The sequence below is a fragment of the Egretta garzetta genome, unplaced genomic scaffold (assembly GCF_000687185.1).
Source record: "Egretta garzetta isolate BGI_Z169 unplaced genomic scaffold, ASM68718v1 scaffold231, whole genome shotgun sequence".
In the NCBI taxonomy this organism is placed as follows: domain Eukaryota; kingdom Metazoa; phylum Chordata; class Aves; order Pelecaniformes; family Ardeidae; genus Egretta; species Egretta garzetta.
Genome location: NW_009258727.1, coordinates 5,328,345 through 5,351,426, shown reverse-complemented (window position 1 = coordinate 5,351,426; position 23,082 = coordinate 5,328,345). Strand labels below are relative to the sequence as shown.

Genomic DNA, 23,082 nt, shown 5'->3' with positions numbered 1-23,082 from the left:
GTATCAGAAAGAAGTTTTCAATATTATTAATGTATTGCAATTTTTTGAGTATAATCATTAAAATAAAAGATAAAGGAACCTTGGAGCATAAAGTGCAATCTGATCCCGATCCATCTGTCTTCCAGTCCTTGAAGCATCTAAAGTATCAAAGTACCTAAAGCTCCCAGGATTGTTTCTGAATAGTTTTTAGGTAAAAGGTTCCAACTCCTTTTCCAGCACTGCTGGCATTCTCAGCAGCATGAAAAAAATGTGAAAATATTTCTTATAAACATTTTGATTAGTGTTGCCGTGTTTTTTCTTCCTTCAATGCCCTGCCCAGTACCCTGGACTGTATAATTTTATTTCTGCCAAGAATTCCATTTTTCTAGGAAATTTCAATTTAATTTATTTTATGGTCTTATTTCTTAAGGCATTTTTGTCTTTTCTAGTACTCCTCATAGCTGTGCTTTTAATATCTGCATTTCTTGAGCTCGTATGTATCTTATCTAGTATCTCAAGTAGATGACTGCAGGTGTGCCCAGTTCTGTACAACTTCTACATTGGTAAATCTTCTATAGTGCTACATAATGGCTTTTGTCATTTTTTAGATTAATCCTCAAGTCTGTCACCATTCAAGTAAAATCAAGGTGCCAGACTTTGAAAAAGGATTCAGATTATTTTCTACTGAAATGAACTGATTATTGAGTGATGTGTTTTAAAGTACGTTAATTGAAAGGGGAGTAATGCTATGTAGTCATTTTAGAAATGTTCGGTGGCCAAGATTCAGTTATACAATATGCTTACATTTATGTTTGTATAATATTCTATAGCAAAGTGTCAGCTATTATTTTCCTACAGAGTTTCATATTAAGTTGAGTTTCTAATATTTCTGTATGACTAGTAAAAATTTGATATGAATGTTACAGCTTCATCCCCCAGTGTACTACTTTTAGCACAGTTTTGTCTGCTTTCAAGATAAGGTAGAATTAAGGGCAGGGAAGAAACCTGAAAAATAACAACAAATTTTCTTCTAAGTCTTCAAAATAATATTTCCTTATCTTTCTGGTGTTGCTTATCATTGTCTTACCAGGACCAAGACATCACAGTGACAGTTGACTTCAGAGTGTCAGTTCCTAAAGCTCTGCCTGATTATGACTGGAACTAAGAGGAATTTTCCTCACACTTACAGTTTCAGGAATAGGCCCTATACAAGATTCTTCAATCAAGGGCCTGTTTTCTACTATAATCTTTTCCATAGCATACCTATTCCAGCAGTATGTGGTTAACAAACATTCAGAACTGTTATTACACTGGAATTAAGTGGTATTTAATCACTTCTCCCTTTCTTCACCAATCGGGGGGCTTACTGCCATGATTCATCTTAAATGTGCCTTGCAGTGAATCTTAATTTAATATCAGTTTAAATTGCTTCATATACATATCTAAAGGAGTAAGTATTAACTTTTCATTACTGTCTCTTGGTTCAGATACCATATGTGGTGGTAATGAGCATAATCAGTGATAGCGGGGTTGGGTGGATGATACCCAATTGTATTTCCAAAGCCTACTGCAGACATGGGTACAAATAATTTTTGATTACCACTCAACTCTCAGTTGACATTTTCAGGCAAATGTCCACAGTGTTTTTAAGGTATCTGACTGAGTAATAGTATGTGGTTTAAAACCCATAATCATACCTATTAGTTTAAAATTCATATCCCCGTATGTGTTTTGCATTTGTTGGTGCTTAATTTCATTGTTCTCTTTGATTGTCCAGTGGTTTGGGACTGCAATATCCTCCTGAGGTTCTTTATAGTCAGTTTTTGTTTCAGCTGTCTCACATAGTCAAGTCATACCATCAGGAAAGTTATCACCTCGCTATTTGCTTTCCAGATCATTTAGGATGTATCACATAACACAAATCTTTACATCATTGGTTTTCACTTTGTGAAAATGAACTATTCATTGCCAACAATTGTTCTCTATCTTTTAAAGACTAAAGAATTAAGAAAGACAACCTTCTGAAAAGGTCTTTGAAAATATTAAAAACAATATAGGCAGGATCAGCCTTTAATTTCTCTAAAGCAACATTAGTTTTCCTAAGTATGTCATTTCATCAGTATGGTTTTTTTTTTTTTCATTCCTATAGGAAATATTTTGTAATTAAAGTGTTTTCATTATTTGGTTAAGACTTTTGGTATTTCTCATCAGCACTGTTTCTTTCTGTCTTAAGGTGATGGTGTTTGTTCATGCCAGAAATGCCACAGTACGAACTGCTATGGGTCTTCGAGAAAAAGCAAAAAACAACGGTCATATCTGTCACTTTTTGTCTCCCCAAGGATCAGATTATGGACAAGCTGAAAAACAGGTAAGTGAATAATTTACGTTGGTAGTCTTTACAATCCTAGAATTGATGTTTTTAAGAGACAGTCCAGGATGGGAATAGATGAGCTTCTGGAAAGATATATTGTGCTCTGAAGGGAAGTGTGGAATTGCTGGATTGAATAGAGGAAAGGAAGAGTAATGGTGGTGGAAGAGAAAGTGCTGTTAGTTTCAGTTTTTTAAACAACGCTGATAATAGGTTGTGTTTTATGCAGTTTGTACTTAGAGGTCAATATGCAAAAAGTCTAACAGGGCATGCTTTATCGGGTGGAGTTCACTTTTGAAAGAAAGGTGTGAGATCCTTTTAATCCAAGAGTCCCATGATGTGCTTTTGCTGTATCTTTAATGTTTCTTGGGAAGAGCTAAAGAACTGTGTGGCATAGATGGACCCCAAAACTACCTTCCCAGACTGAAACCTATTTGGTACATGCTTGGAACCCTGCAGTGCTGCACTGGATCTAGCAAAAATGCTTCTTTTGCCCAGAAGGTATAGGGACCTGTATATTATTAAATGTAATTAAAGAAGCAGGGGGTTGTAGTATATGACCTCTAGGGGTCCCTTCCAACCAAAAACATTCTATGATTCTATGATAAGCATGAGTGGTATTGTGAAGAACCATTTCACATACTGTAATACAGGCGGGGACTATAGTTCTTATTATACTATTTCAGAATCTTAGGAAGGTAAGCTAATTAATAATTAAAATAATTGAAGGATTCCAAACAAAATTCAACTAAATTAAGTGGTTAATTTGATGCTCCATAAATTTCACTGGGAATTGCCTGAAACATTTGAAAACTGTCACCACAAGAAGTGTAGTCATTCTATGAAAGATCTGGTCATTTTCCATTGGAAATGCCTGAATTTCAATTTTTTTTTTCCATGTAGTGAATAAACATTATGACAAGAAGTCTTTAAACATAGAATAATATGAAGTATGTAAGAGTGTTGGCTGCTTTTTTTTTGAAGTTGTCAGTGTCTCTCATGTTAAGTAATATCAGATTTGTGGTACTAGTAAGGAGAGATTATCTTGATTTATTTTTTAATTATGAAAAACACATTTAAATCAGGGTATTTTTTTAATAAACTCTTTGCCTATTCCTTAAAGTAGTTGTCTTATCATCTTTAGATCATATGCTACCTGCCAAAGTAACACATTCAAACAGCTGTCTGTTCCAAGTAACCCTTTTCCATGAGGGAGTGGTTGCCAGAATTTGCCCTGCTGGGGGATCCTGGTTTTGGCTAGCCTCTTTGGTTTGATGTTTTTCAGCTTGAGCAGGAAATCCGAGTTGCATTACTGTAAAAGGCATTTTTAAAAGCGTACTAGTCTACACTGCATCAAAAGGAAGACTCACCTGTGTTTATTGCATTTCTGACTGCTTCAGAGAGTGATGTGCAATATGAATGTGTTTTGACATGATATAATACTTACTACTTGGGGATATAGCAGGCAGACTGCATCTCTGAGGCAATGCATCTTATGTACCATGTTGGAAAGGACAGGCAGGAAAGAGGGGGAGAGGGAGTTGTGCTCTCAGTTAGATCTTTGGCTGTGCAGAGCTCCACAGTGGAACCAGACATGTGCAGCTCCTGTGTGGTTCAAGATTGGAGCAGGAAGGAACAAACAGGGAGGCTGTGGTTGAGGTCTGTTATGGACCTCCTATCCATGGGGAGGTAGTGGATGTGATGAATGTGATGGAGAGGTCTCCTGCTGGCAGACCTTTTTTATTTCATGGGAGATTTCAACCATCTAGGAGGTTCCTGGAGTAGAAAACTCCTTCTGCTTTAGCACTAAAGAAGTGGCTTAAATAGGGGAGGAGTTCGCCTTCACTGAAAACAGTGATGATTTAGCATCATGATGCAGGAAGTGGGAAAGAAACTGGGAGAGTGGTAATGAAAATGGATATTTAAGTTGTCAGCTTAGCTTTAAATGCTATTAATACAAAATGTGAATAAAATATTTCACTATAGATGTTCATGTGTTATGTACTTGTTATTCTAAGCAAATTCCCAAAGGCATTTGAACTCTTATGTGGGGGAAGCTACTCTTTTCTTTTAACATGAAACTGTAAGCATCATCCTTTTTCAGGAAAAGCTGTAGAAACAAGTTCGGTATGACTTGAATGGTATACACACGTCCAAGTGTTCTTAGATCTTACAAAGGAACTTGAAGCATGAAAGTGTAATGTGAGAAATTATGGAATCTTTCCCAATAGAATTTGAAAAGTTCTTAAGAATTGGTACTTAGGAAGAGTGTGAAAGATGAGGCCAAATGCAGTTACAAACGAAGCTGGTAATGATTATCTTAGAAAGCAAGACCAAGAAGTATGACTCTTAATAACAGAACAAATTTATAACCGTGGACTGATAAGAAGGAAGAGGTGTGAAGACCACAGCAATGAATGAGAGAGAATTGTGTTATCCAGCAGAGTTCATATAAAGTTCTTGTGGCTGCCCTGAGTCTTACAATGACTATCAAGAGACAGAATAATTCATTAAATTCTTCCACTGATCAGTACATCTGATATTCACATTTTATATTAATGCAAATTCACATTATTATACTTCCTATGCATATAAATACGGCCTAGATCTTGGGAAAAATATTATTGTTGCTATTGTTATTGTTATTATTCACAAATTATATACTCCAGTGTACTTAAGGGCTTCTTCATTGACACACATAAATAAATTAGTAATGGGAATAATAAAAACAGAGTGAAGGCCTAGTCATACTGAAGTCTGTGGCAAAACATCACCAATAAGTTTTCCCTACATACTTCCATTTGTCCTCTTTCAGGATCCATTCAACAAAGTTAAATTATTTTCATTTTAATTGCCATAAAAACTAGGTAATTTTTTGGTTCTGCGTCTGGGTAATTTTTTGGTTCTGTGTCTGCTACCCAATAAATATTATCTACAAAAGGAGTTTTTAAGATATAAAGGAAATCTAACAGTTGTTCTCTGTTCATAGGAAATTTGTTGCTGTTTAAGTGCACATCATGTATTAAAATGATTATGTCACAGCATATATCTTTGAGGCATATTTTTATTTATATACAGTTATCACAATAAGGATACTAATCAAATAAAATATAGACTCTTCCAAGGCAACAACTCTGCATAAATCATCAATAATAATCAAATGAGTAATGTGCGAGCAATGTTTTGCTGAGCAATTAAGGCTAACATATTAAGACCTGTGTATACACCAAAGATTTCAGTGATAGGGGCATGTGGAGGGTTGTTACTAAAACTATTACTGTTCATTCTATATTTTTTTTCTTAGCAGTAAATATGTGTAACAGAAGTGACTATAGTAACAGCAGTAATGCATGTGCATCTTACAAAAAGGGTTTATAATCACGTGTTTTGTCATAGGAACTTTCTGCACTAAAATTTCTAGATTTCAAAGTGTAACAGGTAAAGACACAATGCACAGTCAAGTCAAGCTGGATAATAAACCCATCCTGTAATTAAATACCTAAGGCTGGAATAGCAATATCTGAAGCATGTGCAATACACACCTACATTCAGGTAACCTGAAAGTGTAGCAATTTTCTCCTCCACTGGTAATTCTAATATTGGAGAGATTTACTGGCTCAGGTAAGAACTTCAGTACTACATAAAGGTACAGACAGAGCCTACCTATATAGGCATAAGTGACTGTCACCAGGAATTATAACTGTTCAGTTTTCTACCATTAAAACTGTCAGAAAAAAAAAAACATTGTTATTGCAGCCCAGTGTGGTTCTGAACAGAACAAGTCAGAGTTGTAGAAACAGTGCAGAGACACACTAATGGATTCGTAGTTTTTGTGGACAAGAAGAACCAGCTGTTGTGAAATGTTTATAATGTGATGTAGAGAATTGAGCAAGGCCTGAATTTCTGTTTAGCTCCAGCAACAATTTCTGACATGGATATAGCCTTGATGTGTGTCATTCTTCATGTCTGAATTGGCCTGCCTACTGCTCTAGACCTAGGATCTCATGCTGATTCTCTTTACTACTATAATTTTTTTCACTGTGAAAGTTTTTATTCATTTAAATAATGGTGAATTGTTATTAGAGGTTGGTCAAGCTACTCAGTAAGTCTCTTAACGGCAAATTTCTGGTGTCCAGGAGAATATACGGAGAAGGGCATTGATACATACTCTTCCTTAAGCATTTGCTGTTCAGAGAGGCTACTGCTCTAGACCTGGCACAGCAGTTCTTGTGCCTTATGCTATAAATCAGGTACATCTTATACAATAAATTGATTATTAACATTATAAAAGGCATGACTTGTAAGAGCTTTTCAGGGTTCTTTTTAAAATCCATTCTCAAAACAAGATCTAGGTTCTTTGTTCCCAGATGTCTCAAAGCTCAACCTGTACATGAGCCAAATGGCACTGTGGAACTGACCTGTCCTTGGAAGCATTTACTGTTCCTTCAGAGCGCTTCTGACTTCCAAACGGCACCTTTAATCAGCACGATCACATTTAAATTTTTGGTCACCAGTACAAATATGAAATATCCATGGGTCAAAAAGGATCTCTGAAGAACCTCATTAGACATTCTGTCAAGTCAAAGTTTCTGTATACAATTAATTTCTTTGATCATCATTGCCTAATTTTAATCTCCTTAATAAGTGAAATTCATTTTATATAGTACTAAATTCCCAGTGCCATACCATATAAATGAAATTTCTGACAGAAGTCTAACTGTATTATATCAATGCTGTGTGATGCAGAGTGATTAATTTAAGCTTCATAATGATAATATCTTGTTTGTCTAACAAGGACTATCTTGTATAAAGGGATGTTTGTTGGCACAGTTCCCAAAATTATCAGACTGCAGGCCATTCAGTCTTGCCATTTCATTTGACATGAAATTTAGGAATACCTGGCAGAGAATAATCTTGATAATGTAATACAGTCCTTATTTTGTATTCTGTGTACAGTGTTCACTGTAATGGATGAAGATGTTTAGAAACATCTGAAATCCAGTGTATGACTTACAAGAAAAAGTAATGCCCAAATCATGCATGTTCTAGTCTAGACACAGCAAGTGTAAGCGAAGGCTACATGAACACACAGGAGGAACTGAAAAACAGAATAGTTAAAAGCATTGTACTCTTTGCTGGTCTTTAAAATTTGAAAGCAATTTTACTAATCCTCTTAATTACCTGTCAAATGTTTTTAAATTATTAGAAATTAATTTTTAGAGAACATTCATCAAATATTTGATGTGCAATCATTTGTTTGACATTTAATTATTTCAGAGCAAATCCTCATTTTATTTTTGTTTTATTAATAACATATCTAATATTTGATATGCCATTAAAAAACCTATAAAAATAAAATGAGGATATGTATTCAAATACATTAGGCTATATTAAATGTCAAACATATATTGAAGTTCCCTATTTGTTTTATAATTACTATACTTTTTTACTTTTGAAAAATATTTGCTAATTATCTCTTGGCAAATGGAATTAACCTCTTTATATTTCTTTCATGGGATATTTTATTCAGTAGTCCTGTTTAAAGGTCAGAGACAAAATTCATGAGATGATGTGGTCCTAACAATTGACAGGTTAAAGAAAAGTGTGTTCTGTATAGAGTGATCCTACTGTTTTAGTGAATCCTGAGCTGTGGAATTTAGTATTAAGAGGGATTTAGATGGACATTTAGGTTTTGGAGAGGCCTATTTACAGAGAAATGTAATGTGAACAATAGAAAAATGTTGCCTTCGGGTTTTTTTAGCAGTATGCCTATTTATTAGAGTTAACTTAAGCATTAACTATTGTAAACTGAAATAAAAAGTTGACAGAAACAGTAAAAGATTTTTTTATTTTGCTTTTTCTGACCTTTAAAAAAGAAAAGCTTTTGAAGTTTGATGTATGTTTCCGGTTACTATGATAGTTACTTTTTTGTGTCACTCTAGGAATTGTATTTGCACAGCTTTAGATTTGTAGTTCTCTTTTCTCTTTGTAGTTCTGTGTACTCCGGTACATTGTATACCGTCTACTGGAATTTTCTAGTGTTTTTATTATGAATCAGAAAGTATAAAATATATGGCATAGATAAAACTGTTATCAACTGTCTTTCTGAAAATCAGCCTCTGATCCAAGGATTTCAGGTTTGTTGGCTTGTCTCTCGGGCTGTGATAGTTACAGCACTGAGGTAACAAGTAAGAGTCTTCTGCTATCCTGTGAAAAATAAAATGGACTTTTTCCCTAATCTACGGGCTTGATCATATATTCTGTTTTATCTATCATGAGCTTCAACTTGATATGCAACAATGCTTAGTTTCATCCTGTTTATCACTGGAAAGCTGCCTCATGAATATTTGTTCTACTTCCAGAAGCTGCGCTGTGTTAGTAATGGGACTCCTAGAAGCAAAATGGGTTAGCAAACCTTTTTCTGGAATGATCTCTGAGGTTGCAAATACAGCTGACAGGGGTGCTGATGTTTTTGTTCAAGGAACTACAGAAAGACATTTTATGCTTTTGTACACAACTTTTCAGCAATTTCAGTTATTCAGGTTAAAATTGGTAATGGATTTCATCACTGTAAATGTAAGATTTAATGCCTTTTCTTACTAATCCTCCATGGAAATGCTCTGATAAACTGTAGGATAATGTGTTGCCTGTAGCATCCCCTTTCCTTGTTGACAAAATTTCCTATTAAATACTAAACATGCTTAGGAAGATCACTTGAAATTGTTGCCATATTTATAATATGATTAAGCTTCTTTCCTTAAATGAAGTCTACCCCGGCCTCCTGCGAGGTAGTGCAGTATTTGCATTCAGTCATTCCAGATCTTAAGGTAAATACTTCTTTTTTAAATGTCTTCTGTATTTGTGCTTGTAAACATAGAAGCAGAAATTCAAAGTTCTATTGCTTAAAAGAATGTTTTTAATTGTTAATTTCATTTAAATCTAAGATTCATTTTTTTTTTATGTCTGATTAAAATATACCGAAACTTCTTTCTGTCTGGGATATGGGAACAATATTAGGATACTAGAGGTTCCTTGATATAAGGCTATGACATTGCTTACTGTAGTGAGTAGCTCTAACAAGTTATTTGGTTGATTCTGCAGTCGGAACTTTGCACAGTCAGTAGCAGCATACGTGTATCTTAAAATCAGCATAAATGTTGATATTATTGTAAAACTTATTTCATTATAAATAAGTGAATATATTAAAAGTATAATATGTTTAACCATTTTCCAGTGCATTCTTAGATATTTCTTACATGAGAATTTGTAATGTCCTTGTCTTTCCTGAAGTTTTAACCTTAATCTGGGTCACTGACAGACAGAAAAGCCATGCCACATTCCTTTCTCCTTTGACTGTGAAAACCTCCTTCAGTTAGCAGCTAGAATGTTGTAACATATAATCCAGGTCAAAAATAACTTTGCTGTGTCTTTTCACAGTAGTTATTAATTGATAGCTTCCCCGGGTAAGATGATTTCAACTTGAAATCTCATTCTTACAGAAAGTATATATAGATATTGAATAGCTATGCTAATAGTAAAGAAACACATTTCAAAAGAAAACTTCAAAGCCGTCTGGGAGGCAAAAACAAAACAAAACAAAAAATCAGTATGATTGGTTTTGTATTCACAAGTTTGGGAGACAGGACTGTGCTCTTTCCACTTCAGCAACACAGCCTACTACCCACTTTTGATTTTTGCCAGTGCTTGCTTTCACCATGTGTAATGAAGTTCAGGTATATATTAAAAATACATAAGAGTTCTTGAGAGGATATAGCTCCCTTTTCTTCATATTTTCTTCTGTCATTTAGCAGGTTCAAAGGCTGGCAATATCTGGTCACTTGTGAACACTCCAGTAAGAAGAAATTATAAGATAATATTAAAGTCAGTGTAGGTGCTCTCTGCCCTAGCCCTTCTTCAGCCCTCCCTCAAAGAGCTTGGTTGGCCCAGCTGTTCTCAGCTGCTTTTATGATCTAGGGATTGTTCCAGGCAAGAAATTAAAAAAGAAATGCTTAATTTAGTAATGACCCCCAGGTCTTGCGTTCCTTTTCGAAGATGTGCCAGTTAGTTCTTGGCTGCAATGCATAATCTTTTGCAATATGTTCACAGTGAGACTGTAGACGATAATCATGTTTTTCAGGCACCTTTTCTTTATGGCATGCACCAAACCATACTGGCAAATGGTTCTGGTCACACGCAGTTTGAGTAGCTTAGTATGAAAACTGTATGCTGACTAGAAAACAGTATTTAAAGAGAATCCTATCTTAGGAATTAATTTTTCAGGAAATAGTGTAGCTACAGTAGTTACAAGTAATGAAGAGTAATGATTGAAAACCTAATAAGAATTTGTGGGGTTTCACCATTGTGCACTGACAGTGAATGCTGCTTGTTGATGGTCAGTTGTACTTTGTATTTCATGGTGATTATTCTCAAACAGACTTGATACAGTTCAGTGATTGACATTCTGTTAGGAACTATATTCGATTTCTTATACAGGAACTAAACAGAGCAAATTTTCCAAGGTCCAGTGACTTGTATTTGATTTTAGTTTTTTCTCTAGCATCACAGTTGATTTATAAAGGATCGTTGCAAAAGTCTCAAAGTACTGTTCTTTGGGGTTGTAAATCAAGGAAATAATGGGCGTTTTTTTAGGTGGTTGGTCATTGCTTTAAAGATGCAGGCTATCACAGAACACCCTTTGTAGCTGCCTTTCCTGAAATAAAATTCAGAACAAAACCTGTAGTTCACAGTTATCCTGTAGAATAAATCAACGTGCTTTCTTCTAGGGTTGCTTGATGTTTTTCCTTCAGAATATCACTATTAACTGACCATGTTTTTTTTGCTCCCTGACGATTCATGTTAATCTATTTATATTGTAAAACAATAAATGTATAGGATATCTTTAGACTGAATGTTTTTAAATTGAAGGGTTTGACCTTTAGTACTTGAAAAAATACGTATTCATAAACATTAATTTGATAGAAAATATCACTGCAATATGGGAAACTATCTCACACTATCCCTTTGAAAACATGATTAGAATAAGTGCAATTAAATAAATCCACCCGTTGCATGAAATATTCTGTTCACTTACCTATTGATAGATTTCCTCCTGTTGAACCCAGACTGTGGCAAACATTAGATCTTTTTTTTCCCAAGGAATATTTACATGTTTGATTCAGTTTTGCATTTATAAAACATCATTTTCTTAACAGAATGAGAAAAATACTACATTTCCCTTCAGTTCATATTCTTAATTTCATTTATTTTCAAAATAAGAAAGCTTTCCAAATACCGTTTAGTGTCCTGGTTTCAGCTGGGATAGAGTTAATTTTCTTCTTAGTAGCTGGCATAGTGCTGTGTTTTGGATTTAGGATGGGAAGAATGTTGATAACACACTGATGGTTTAGTTGTTGCTAAGTAGTACCTAGACTAGTCAAGGACTTTTTTTTTTTTTTTTTTTTTTCCCTCCTTCAGTTTCCCATGCTCTGCCAGGTGCGTAGTAATCTGGGAGAGGGCACAGCCAGGATACCTGACCCTAACTGGCCAAAGGGCTATTCCATACCATATGACATCATGCTCAGTGTATAAACTGGGGGGAGTTGTCCAGGGGGCAGCAATTGCTGCTTGGGGACAAGCTGAGCATCGGTCAGCGGGAGATAATTGCACTGTGCATCACTTGTTTTATATATTCTATTATTATTATTATTACTCTTTTCCTCTACTGTTTTATTAAACTAGCTTTATCTCAGCCTATGGGTTCTACTTTTTTCCCCGATTCTCTCCCCCATCCCACTGAGGGAGGGGGGGAGTGAGCAAGCAGCTGTGTGGTGTTCAGCTGCCTGTCGGGTTAAACCACAACATTTAGTTTGACTATGGTTTGATGGAATTGTTCAGCTATGTATGCTCACTGTTTCAGTTGTCATCCACTTTCCACTTCCAACTCCCCCAAATACCATAATTTAGGCAAATTTGTTTGGGCTATTCCTTCAGCTTATATGCACAATATGTAGAGTCAATCAGAACTGGGCAGAAGTATTTTTGCACTGAAGCTTGCAATGCCATCTAGTTAAAATTAATTGTGAAATAATGAGTAAAATGAGTGTATACTTTTAAGAATTTTAAATAAAAGAGCAATTAAAAGCAGCCATTAAGAATGAGTTAATTGAATTTGATCCACAGTCTGTTAATACCACATACTGAGAGCCAGAGGTGGAGGAAAAAAAAATAGGTTAGAAAGTAATTAAGCATACTTTCAGAAAGTTCTGCAGTTTTTTTCCAGAGAACCGCCAAATATTTATTGCCATATATGTCTTTTTCTGGTTTAGGTTTTATTACATGTATAGTCAGTCTCTGGTTTTTAGCATATTTCTCCATCATAGGAGGCCAGAAGATATGGAAGATTTTATATCTACAACATTTAGTTTTATCTTCTGGTTGTTTTGAATTCATCTTAAGCTCCTTTGAACTAGAATTTCAAAAGTCAACCAAGATTCAGAAGAATCTCTGCTTACAGGAAATCATTGTCCTGGAGAAAAGCATTGTATTGTATAAAACCACAAGCAGCTATGCTTTACGATGTACAGATACCATTGCACATCACCTTTATCACAATAAAATCATAATTTTGCCAAAATTTGCCAAATCCCATTTGAACAACCTAATCATTTCAGAAACCTCTCTTTGCTGCTAGCAGATTGTTATATCAAAAACACCAGAGACTGATTACAGAAGATTTAAAAAAAAGTGAAAAAGCTAAAAACCAGTATTTTTTTCATCCCACTACTGAGCTTCTGAATGAGCATTATATAAATGTGTATTTGGATACATCTTTGTACATGTACCATGTTAGTAATTTTTGGCTCATTTGACCAGAAGACAGAAGTAGAACTAAAAGTTATGCATTTTGCTAGTGGGAACTAGACTAACAGCATCACGCTGTTGACAGGGTTATAGTATACACAAACTGTGCATGAACTATAACAAAAGCTGGTAGGTAACAAAAATGGAGCTTACTCTGTATTATGGAATGGAAATAAACTTGCTTAAAAATGGGAGGCAGATTTGGAAGTATATGGCTTGTGAGAAGCTGCTGGAAGTTTGCAGATATGAAGACAGCAGTATTAGGAGACTTGTGAATGTCAATGCTTAGGTATGAATTCTTAGAAAAACATTTGTTCACCATCCCCATCCCACTAAACAGGCCTTCATCTTTGGAGAATAACAGTACAAGTAGATAAAGAATTCATTTTAGTCAATAAAGCTAAAAAATGGAAAATGTATAAACTTAAAATTTTATTTATATGAAATTACAGGAAAATTGTTAGGCTTTTTGTAGAACAAGGTCTTAAACCAATTCATTTTTAGTGCTCAGATAAGACATAATGAAAAACATAATGAAAAACACTGACACTGGAGTAAGTTTTTTCCTGGGATATTTCCTTCCTATCAAATACTAACTTTACTTACTAGGTCAACCAGCTTGACTAAGAAGCAAGATTTGGTTTATGATCTCCTGTATGGCTATTATGTTGCCAGCTGCTGTGAAACCAGCAGAATCAGTTTCTTCTCCAAGCAACAGTCATATATGCACTAAATATTTTAAGAAATTCTAAAAACCCAGAAGTGCCATGTCCTAGTATTTACCATACTCCAAATGGAAAAGACATTTGAAATTAATACTGTCAACACTTCTAATGCATTCTCTACAACAGGAATTTAAGAGAATATTAAGGACTGGGGTGATATTTCTAGAACATTTGGACACCAAATGTGTGGGATGAATTGGAATGCATTTCAGGCAGTGGTTTTACTCAGCTTCAGACTTTTGTTGGGTAAAATCATTCCTAACCTGTAAGAAAAACTAGAAAAACAACAATAGACAGGCAGGACAGATCCTGTTTTGACATATTTGCAGATGATGTGCATATGGCCTGAAAACTTTTCCAAAAAATTTACACAAGACTTTCAGATTTGAAAGTTTTTTGGCTTAGAATTTATATGTCTTGGTATAGTTCACATTTAAAACAGTTCTAATTAGACAAGTAAAACTTTTCAGCATCATCCTGTCTTTGCGGAAGAATATTTTGTTCTTTTGGTAATCAGTAAGAGTTAGGAGATCTTAGCAAAGATTTTGAATATTTAATTTTCTTAAGTCAAAAGTAGTGGAACTTAACTGTGATTACTTTTATAGATTATAGATTATATATATTATGTGTTAGAACTAGCACATGATTATAAGCATTATGGTATCTTGCTTAATCTATGTTGATATCAATAATTAGTTAATCAGGCATTGGCCCATTTTAATTCTAATAAAATTCTTAGTTACCTCTTTAATAAAGAACGGTGTCAGCATATAGTGGAGTTGTCATGTTTCTGACAGTGCTTGTGCAGCCGGGGTGCCCCATACCTCTACCCTCTACATGCCCAGTATGTCACGAATAAGTTTCTCGCATTCATGTTTTGTGCCCCTTGCAATAGAAATCAAAATATATCTTTTGTGTATCCCACCCTCAGATATCTGGTCTGCCCAGCTATTTAAAAATGTGTAATGAAACACATCTGAAGCCTTACTGAAAGTATTTATCTGTACATAAGTTTTACGGTAGTGTGATGGTTTATCACCTCTGTAAGAAAACTACATATGTGATTTCAAAAGTTTACGCACAACTTCTGTGGTGAATCTTTTCAGCGACAGAAGGCAGAAATTGCAAAAATATGAAATGCTGAGATAGATGTGAACGTAGGCCAGCATCTTCCCTAAATACTGGAAGATTTTGATGAAGCTTAGCAAAGGTTCTAAAAAAAAAAAAAAATTAGCCAATTGTCCATGTTTCCCAATAGATACAAGAGGACTAAGAACAAAATGAAGTTTGTGTAGGTAAAGATAAGTAAAAGCATTTATATTAGATATTTTTTCCTAACAATCCAAAAATAACTTCAGAAAAGAAAAATGAATTGGGGTGTTATGTAACTGTTTAATAATTGTTACCTTGGAAAAAATGTTATGTGTACAGCTGCTGAACTCAGAAAGACCTGAGAGAGTCCACCCTGCACACCAACAAAGTGCTTGTGACCAAAAGAGTTTGCAGCATCTTGGTTCTTTGAGAGGCAATATTTACTGGCTGCCGCTCAGTTTTCACTGGCAAATTCAGCCTTCACGTTGGAAATCGTACGCATCAACCTTGAAAGTGTCAAGGCTTCTGATATGTTTTTCTTTTGAACTGAAGTTTTTTTTCCAAATAAGGACTTGTAAGAGCTTCTCTAAAAATAGGTTATCCATTTGAGTAATGACCTTGAGCGGCATTTTTGAAGAAGCCGTGTTGATTTCTGTGAACAGCTATGAGGATCTGTCATTTTCTATAGGTGATGCTGTATGATTCATTATGAGTATTAACACTGCGAGATTAAATTTGAATTTGCCACGTGCAAACCTGTCATTATTTCTGTGTTTAAGGTTACGTGTGACCTCTACTTCAGTAATTGGTTTGCTAGGGATTCTTCTCAATCTTCTTTTTTCGTGATTGGCATATGAATTTGAAAGTGTTAAAATATTGAGAACTGTTGACAAAATGCTAAAAACCTAGTAGTGGATGGAAAACCCTTAGGTTCTAGAATTTAGAGTATCAAAAACTTTGCAAAAATCATTCTGGACTCTTTGTAATAATAATAAAAGCAGTTAGCTCAGGAATCAAAAGCCATTGCATCAAGGATGAAAAATACTGCATATTTTCTGTCTGTGAGAATGCCTCTGGCTTTGATATATGTGAATTTTGTAATCAAATGTAGAATTCCAGTGCGAAGTCTTTGATTCTAGAGATCACTTTTCCAAGTACTGTGCTACGTATGTTTATCAAGGACAACAATCAGAAATCTGAAGAGTTTGAAACCTTTAGCATCATATTGCCATGTTTTCATTTAAACTGTAGTATTGCTGAATAATTAAACAGAGTCCTAGTTGGTTCGCAGTTGAAGGATCTCATTGAAAAACATGCTGAAGCTAGTAGGAAAGAGACTTTTGGCTTTGGAGTAAGCCCTAAGGACACAAGTTAATACAGCACAAAATAGTGTTGCATAGAGAAAACGCAGCACAGTGTTTAACTTTTTGCAGATGTGGGTTTTCTACAAGCATCTGGAACTGAAAGCAATATGAAAATGTGAATTTGTCCCAGTAATTCATGGGTTAAAAACACTCATATAGGTTCAACGGTATTATTTGTAATTCTTTTAATGATCCCTTACACTCCGAAATTATTTTCTGGGTTCTTGATTCAATAGTTACAGCATAGTAAAAAAGTGTTTGTACTGCAGCGTAGCATTGAAAACAGATCTGGTTTCTTGCTCCATGGGCGTGTAATTTCAAAACAGATGTAATAGTTATTTTCAGGTATTCTCTTAGATTTTGTTCCTGTGAGGGAGCATATTCCTTGAAGTAGCCACCAAGACCTCTTGTCTAAGGATTATATCCAAGATAGCAGTTGTAAGAGACCTCTATCCTCTCAGAGTACTGTGCAGGTCCACAATTCATTGGTTCAGACTCAAGTAATAATTCTTTACTGGTTTGAAAATCATAGCCTTGTTTATTCTTTTTCCTACATGGTCCAGTTTCTTTAAATTTCAGATTTCCACACTTATGGAAAAAATAAACATTAAATGAAAACAGATCTTTATGAAACTAGAATGACTACAGAAATGGGTGGAAGGTTGCCAACAGAACCCACAACTATTAATAAACCTGTAAAAGGAAAAAGAAAATGGTAATTAAGAACATAAAGAATATAGCTACAACATATTGGAAAAAAGCAAGATGTGCAAGATGCTGTCCACACGCAAATTCATGTTCTTTTTAGAAGTTTCATGCAGTTTTCGTCATTAAATAGAACTAGAACTGGTAAATAGTTGAAAACTATCTTAACCAAACAACAGTAAATAAATTATTTCAGTTATGTATATATGACTTCCAACTATCAGGAGGACTCAGATTTTTGGAGGAATATGTGACTGCAGGAAAATGATGCTGTTACGGATATAGTCTGGAAATCTCTCATTGGAGTTGTTAATATAAGGTTTCATGATGTTGAGGAACAAAGTGAATTTAAAATATCTTCAAAATATCAGTCTAGTGTGGAAATAAATGTTTCTAAGAATACGTGATGTGAAACGTATTACTCATAATTTTACGAAAACAAAACTAATTGAGATTCTTCTTCTATTTCATTTTCAGCCTTGTAGTTTTCAATGCTGAGTATTGAGAGCCACCTTGTGGCCATACTTTTTAATGTAGAACTATGATGCTGATTTTATGGTAGGTGAAAGGCCATTGTTCATTGTTTCAGAGCATTTTGAAAATTAAGAATTAAAAATAAATGCATAAATACATTCTACTTGCAGGCATCTAGCCTGCAGTGCAGCTCTCTGCTTGACCTGAAAGATGGGTTCTTTACATTCATAGGAAATTTCTCAGATAATTTTTTCTTATTCCCTCATTTCTTCCTTTCCACTTATTTTCTTGCATACATTAATGGACGATACTATAAAACATAAGATTTATAAGATTCATGCGTAATAAGTATAATGTATAAAGTATTTGTATGGTGTGTGTATATATATATATATAGAAAGTGATATATAGTAATATAATATGGACTACGTTCGCTGTTGCTAAAAAAATACAAATTCTTGAACAGTGCATGTTTTAGTACGCTAACAAAATTTGGCTGACAGTTTTAAGCAATTATTTTTCTGTGTCTGTTAGTGATTGTTTTGATTACTGGGATAACAGTTAATAATAAATAGAACAATTCAATATTTATATCTTTCACGTTTGTGTATACTCATATGAAATATATGTATGAAATTAGTTTCAGGCATCAGAACTGGGATTAGTTGGAGAAAATGCATGAGGATGAATTGATTACTCTTGGATACAGCTTTGCAAAATAGCTTTATGAATTTGTGTCTCTTTCTGGTGGAGAGACATATCAAAATTTATTGTGACTATAAAGGGGCTGATGTAAATACAGGAAATCATCAGCTAAAGTGACAATCTAGATTTTGCCGAATTCATTTTTCTGTTCTGTAATACAAAGTATATGTTTTGTGTAAAGGTGGAGGTTGAAGCAGTACTACTATTGTGTAAAGCATTTTCTTTTGGGATTTTGAGGGATGAGGGATGGGACTCCCCATGAAATTTGTACTTAATTCTGATATTAATGGAAACCTTTTTTCCCTATGGGTGAATTTGTACTGAGGACACTCAGACAACTTTGGGGTTTCACAGCCAACTCATTCCATCAAACAGAAAACTCTTGAATTTTATTCTCAAACTAAAAATTAAATCAATAACTGTAGAAATTTGCACAGAGAAAAAAATATCCCTTAACATCTGCTATCCTGTCTTGTTGTTAGGGGAAAATTGAGATTAACTAGGCATTTAATCCCATTTTTTGTCTGACAGTAACAGTGTGGGAACATTTCAGTTATAGTATGCTCTTATCAACTTTGTCACATTGGAGAAAACTGTTTCTTGTCATACATTTAAGTAGCACTATGACCTGTACTGAGTGTGGTGATGACAGATTCTGTGAATGTATTGCATAATTTTGTCCATGGCAAAGAAAGGGCTATGGGAATGTAATATTTTATGGGAAGGTGCATAGTTATATTTGGGGTTTCTAACAAGTATGAAAGGAATTTATGATAAATAATGCCCCCTGATTAAGTTGCCATTGTCACCAATGAAAAGGATGTAAAGTCTCCATTCCTATTTTTACTATTATGTTCTTTAATTCTGTTATGTTCAGGGATTTAAAACCATAGGATGATCTGATTAATTTTCATGTAGAGGGCCATTAACTTTTCAATTGTTTCTTCACTCTGTCATAGGAGGTATTCAGTATCAGAATAAGCAGGGATTAGTGTGAAGACAGATAATGAAATTCCAATTTACTTGGAATAGCTAGTGATAATTAAGAGCTATTATTGATACGTGCCATCTGGGAGTGTTGAGACAATGCCACCTGAGTCAGTCACCACAGAAATTTGTTACAACTGAGTTATTTGAGGGTCTGTATTGTCTTTAATTCTTTCCAGGATAATTCTTGTTCATTAGTCTAAATCTGAAACATGCCAGTGGAGCACTTTTCAGGCTAAGATTATAGCACACCAGTTTTAGGAGACTGCACCAATTTTAGGTAACTACAAATGCACGATGTGTCTGAGCTCCTGTTGTAGTTGGTGTAGAGTTCTCAGTGCATTTCGGATGATGGAGCCAAGAGGATGCCTGAGCTCAACCGTGAGCAGACACGGGGCGGTCAGGGAGCAGGAACGCTGTACAAACCCCGCTTGCTCGTTGACTGCGAAGGGTGCTCAGACTCCTACTTCATCTGTACAGGTCTGCACGTAGGCATCTACAGTGTTTTAATCTCAGACTGAACCCTGCCATAGCAAGCTGCTGGCAAAGTGGCCTGTCTCAAATGGGCAAGCAGTTACTTTACTTTCTAGGGACATTTCTCTGCATCAGACAGCATTAGCTGGCCCTCTTTAGTTTTAGCAGCGTGCAGATTAAACAAGTATGATACATCCTCAAAAAAGAAATAGAGTAGGAAATCTCTAGGTTTATCTCAAGACTGAAAAGGCTATGCCAAGAATTACAAGTCATCAGTCTGTTTCTATAAACCTGATCAGAAAGGCTGTCTGATACTGGCACAGAAAACTGGCTCGGTAGGTTTTCCTCTAGTGAGTGGTCACAGGGGATAGTAGCGATAACAGCAGTGTTACAAGTAAGTATAGCCTCTGTGTTTCCATTATGTGTAAATTTTCTGTGACAAGATAATTGGCAGTTCCATGTCTGGAGCTCAAAAAAATCAATTTAAAAATTAGCTGAAATCCAAATACAAAATTAACAGAAGGAAATACTTTTGTTGAATAGCTTCAGAAGTTTGGATTGTAATTTGCAAAGTAAAATATTCTCAGATTTGCAAACCAGTTTCTAAAGATGAGTGATATCATCACCAATTTTGCTTTGCAATAATTCTATATTATTTACTATCTGTACATTGTTGTTTACATTCATTTTATATGCCATATATTGTATTTTATGTTAGCTTTCAAAGTGCATAATGAGAAAATCGAGCAAAAAGTAGTGTACATTGTTGTTTACATTCATTTTATATGCCATTTTATGTTAGCTTTCGAAGTGCATAATGAGAAAATCGAGCAAAAAGTAGAAGTCTTTAAAATATCTGTCACACTGAATCTAATTGAAAGTTTGTACGGATTGCAAGAGTCAAAGATTCCCCACTCCTTTTATTATGATTTAATTCATAATCACCACCTTGAAACCACTGAAAACTGATATCCTGGTGATAACCCTGTAGTATGTGTGTGTTACAAAACTCTGCAAACATGGTATTTGCCATAGCACTGAACCATGGTATGGGGTTTAGTTCTGTACAATCAAGCAAAGTTTCTCTTTACACAGGAAAGCTATTAACTTGAAAGTGATTGCGGTGTTAGTTATAGAACTATTTTACACAGATGGTATTAGCTTTCAGTCTTAAAGTAACTTCAGTTATTTTTGCCATTTAAAACAGTGCAAAGATATTCAGTTTTAAAATGTCGTTGCTTCAAGTGGTAAATTATATAGTCATACTCATTTTAAGGCAAGTGTTGGTATCACTTGCTATTTGCTTTCCTCCTAGAGTCCTAGCACCCCAACAAATGCAGCATTACAGATACGGATTCAACTTTTAGGTAAAGAAGTTTGCAAAGCCTTTGAGATTAGGCTGCCCTTAAAAGAAGGCAGAGTTGTGAGATGAAAAACATGTTTAAGGAGAGGGAATCGCATGAAGGATGTAATAATTTGAACAGATATGACTATTAATTGTACAGAAGAAAGACTGTTAATATAATTAAAAGATTAAAGAAAATGAAGCTCACAGTGTGGCATCTAACACTTTTGAACAGTCATTAGCACTAATGTATGCACGATAAGTAAACAGAGTATGAAAAATGGAAATTAATCAGGGATGGAGAGGGACTGTGGAAGCAGCACGGCAGCTCTCCTCTCCCCTGTTCTGTGCTGCTATGCTCTGCATTAAGTGAGAAAGTAACAATCTCCTTACTTATTCCCATACCAGGTAATTTAGTCTCCACGGTTTGATATGAGAGATTTTCTTAAATTTCCTTTGGGATCTATCTGCTATGTGGGTGAGACTTTTAAAGTTAGCTTGCTGAGGAAAGCATTTAGCCTGCTTTAAAACACTGTTATATGAATTACAGTATCTTAACAATAGCGAGCTCCTCAGTTTTGACAGAGGATTTCTAAACTAGTTTACAAACCTCAGACAAAGCACATCAATGAATTAACATCAGCGCAATATTTTTTTCTCAAATCTCTGTAAATATATTATAAAAATTACTAGCACAAGAAAATAAGTCATCCTTTGCTCAAAATACCAGCCTTGGAGAGGAGGTATATGTGCTAGGTGCATGCTTAAAGAACTGTAGATGTAGAAAAGACTCTTTCAAAGCCAAATTTAATGATACATGATTGTCTTAATCTCTGTGATTTTTAAACTTTATAAAGCAGTTATCCTGCAGGCTTCATGAAGTACAAAACAATGTTAGTAAGTGACATAAAATATTGGGACTATAAAGGCTGGATTTGAGGGGATTTTTTTTTTTTAAGAGAAGGGGGGTAATAAAACCTCTTTTTTTTTTTTTTTTTTTTTTTCCAGTAGATAGAGTTTAAAACTTCAAGGGACCTCATAATTTAGCAGAGGTCTGTGGGAAAATAGCCTACATTTGAAGGTGACTGCACAGTGCTCCGTTCTTGCATCGGCTGGTTTCCTCTGGCAGCAAGCCTAATAGTTGCCTCGGTTTAACTGACAATCTGTCTCTAAATTCCCAAGTCTGCTGGCCAAAAGAGCATAGTAATATAAACCTTCTTGTCTCATCACTTATTAGGTGCTACTTCTGTGCCCTTTTAGGTGTGTAAAGACATAATGTTACCTTTGAAACTGACTTTTGAACAGTGTTTAACAGTCCAGAGGTTCCACGGTTCTGCACTGAGGCTGCAGAACTTCAGAAGCAGCCTGCTAGTAATTCGGACTAAGACTAACAAAAAAGACAACACAGTTGTCAAAAGTGTTGGTAATAATCAGAGGGGCGCTGTTGATAATCAGCGTAAGTCATTTCTAAGATGGTTTCTAAGATGGGTTTTTTTTTCCTGAGGGTACAGTGGAAACATTTAGGAAACAGTAAGGGAGGGAGATAATTCTGGGAGAGTTGAGGCTATGGAAATCTGATGGGGAATGCATTTGAGTTGAGACAGGGGTACAAGGAATATAAAATTCATAGGAAACCAGGTTTCGTTGGTCATACCACTTAAAGGTCTATTGGTTTCTGAAGGGATATTTTTATGTTAGTACTTTATCAAGTAAAGTATATAATTATAACTTATTATAATTAATCAGATGATACTGTATGAACATTGCAATATGAAAATACATAAACATCTATAATTTTTCATATCCTTTGGAGATTTCTTGAAAGTGCTTGTCTTGTAAGATTTAACATTTGGTGACACTGAACTACAAAATGTTAGTAAAGAATCCTTTACATTCTCTTAAACTAGCAAGACACGGGAAGAATAAAATGTCTCTGGTGCTGAGACATTTTTAACAATATTAGTACACAAATTAAAAAAAAAAAAGCTTTATGTGATGCTAATT

At 34.9% G+C, this 23,082-nt stretch overlaps 1 protein-coding gene across 1 annotated transcript in view; it reads left to right on the top strand.

Annotated features, from left to right (window-relative positions):
• The window catches only part of ASCC3 (activating signal cointegrator 1 complex subunit 3), a 261,873-nt gene that overhangs the window by 125,679 nt on the left and 113,112 nt on the right, over positions 1–23,082 (top strand). The window contains exons 13-15 of the mRNA XM_035888780.1: positions 2,213–2,347; positions 5,786–5,838; positions 19,384–19,389. Coding sequence (XP_035744673.1) covers positions 2,213–2,347; positions 5,786–5,838; positions 19,384–19,389 — 194 coding nt within the window. The remainder of the gene's footprint in view (positions 1–2,212; positions 2,348–5,785; positions 5,839–19,383; positions 19,390–23,082) is intronic.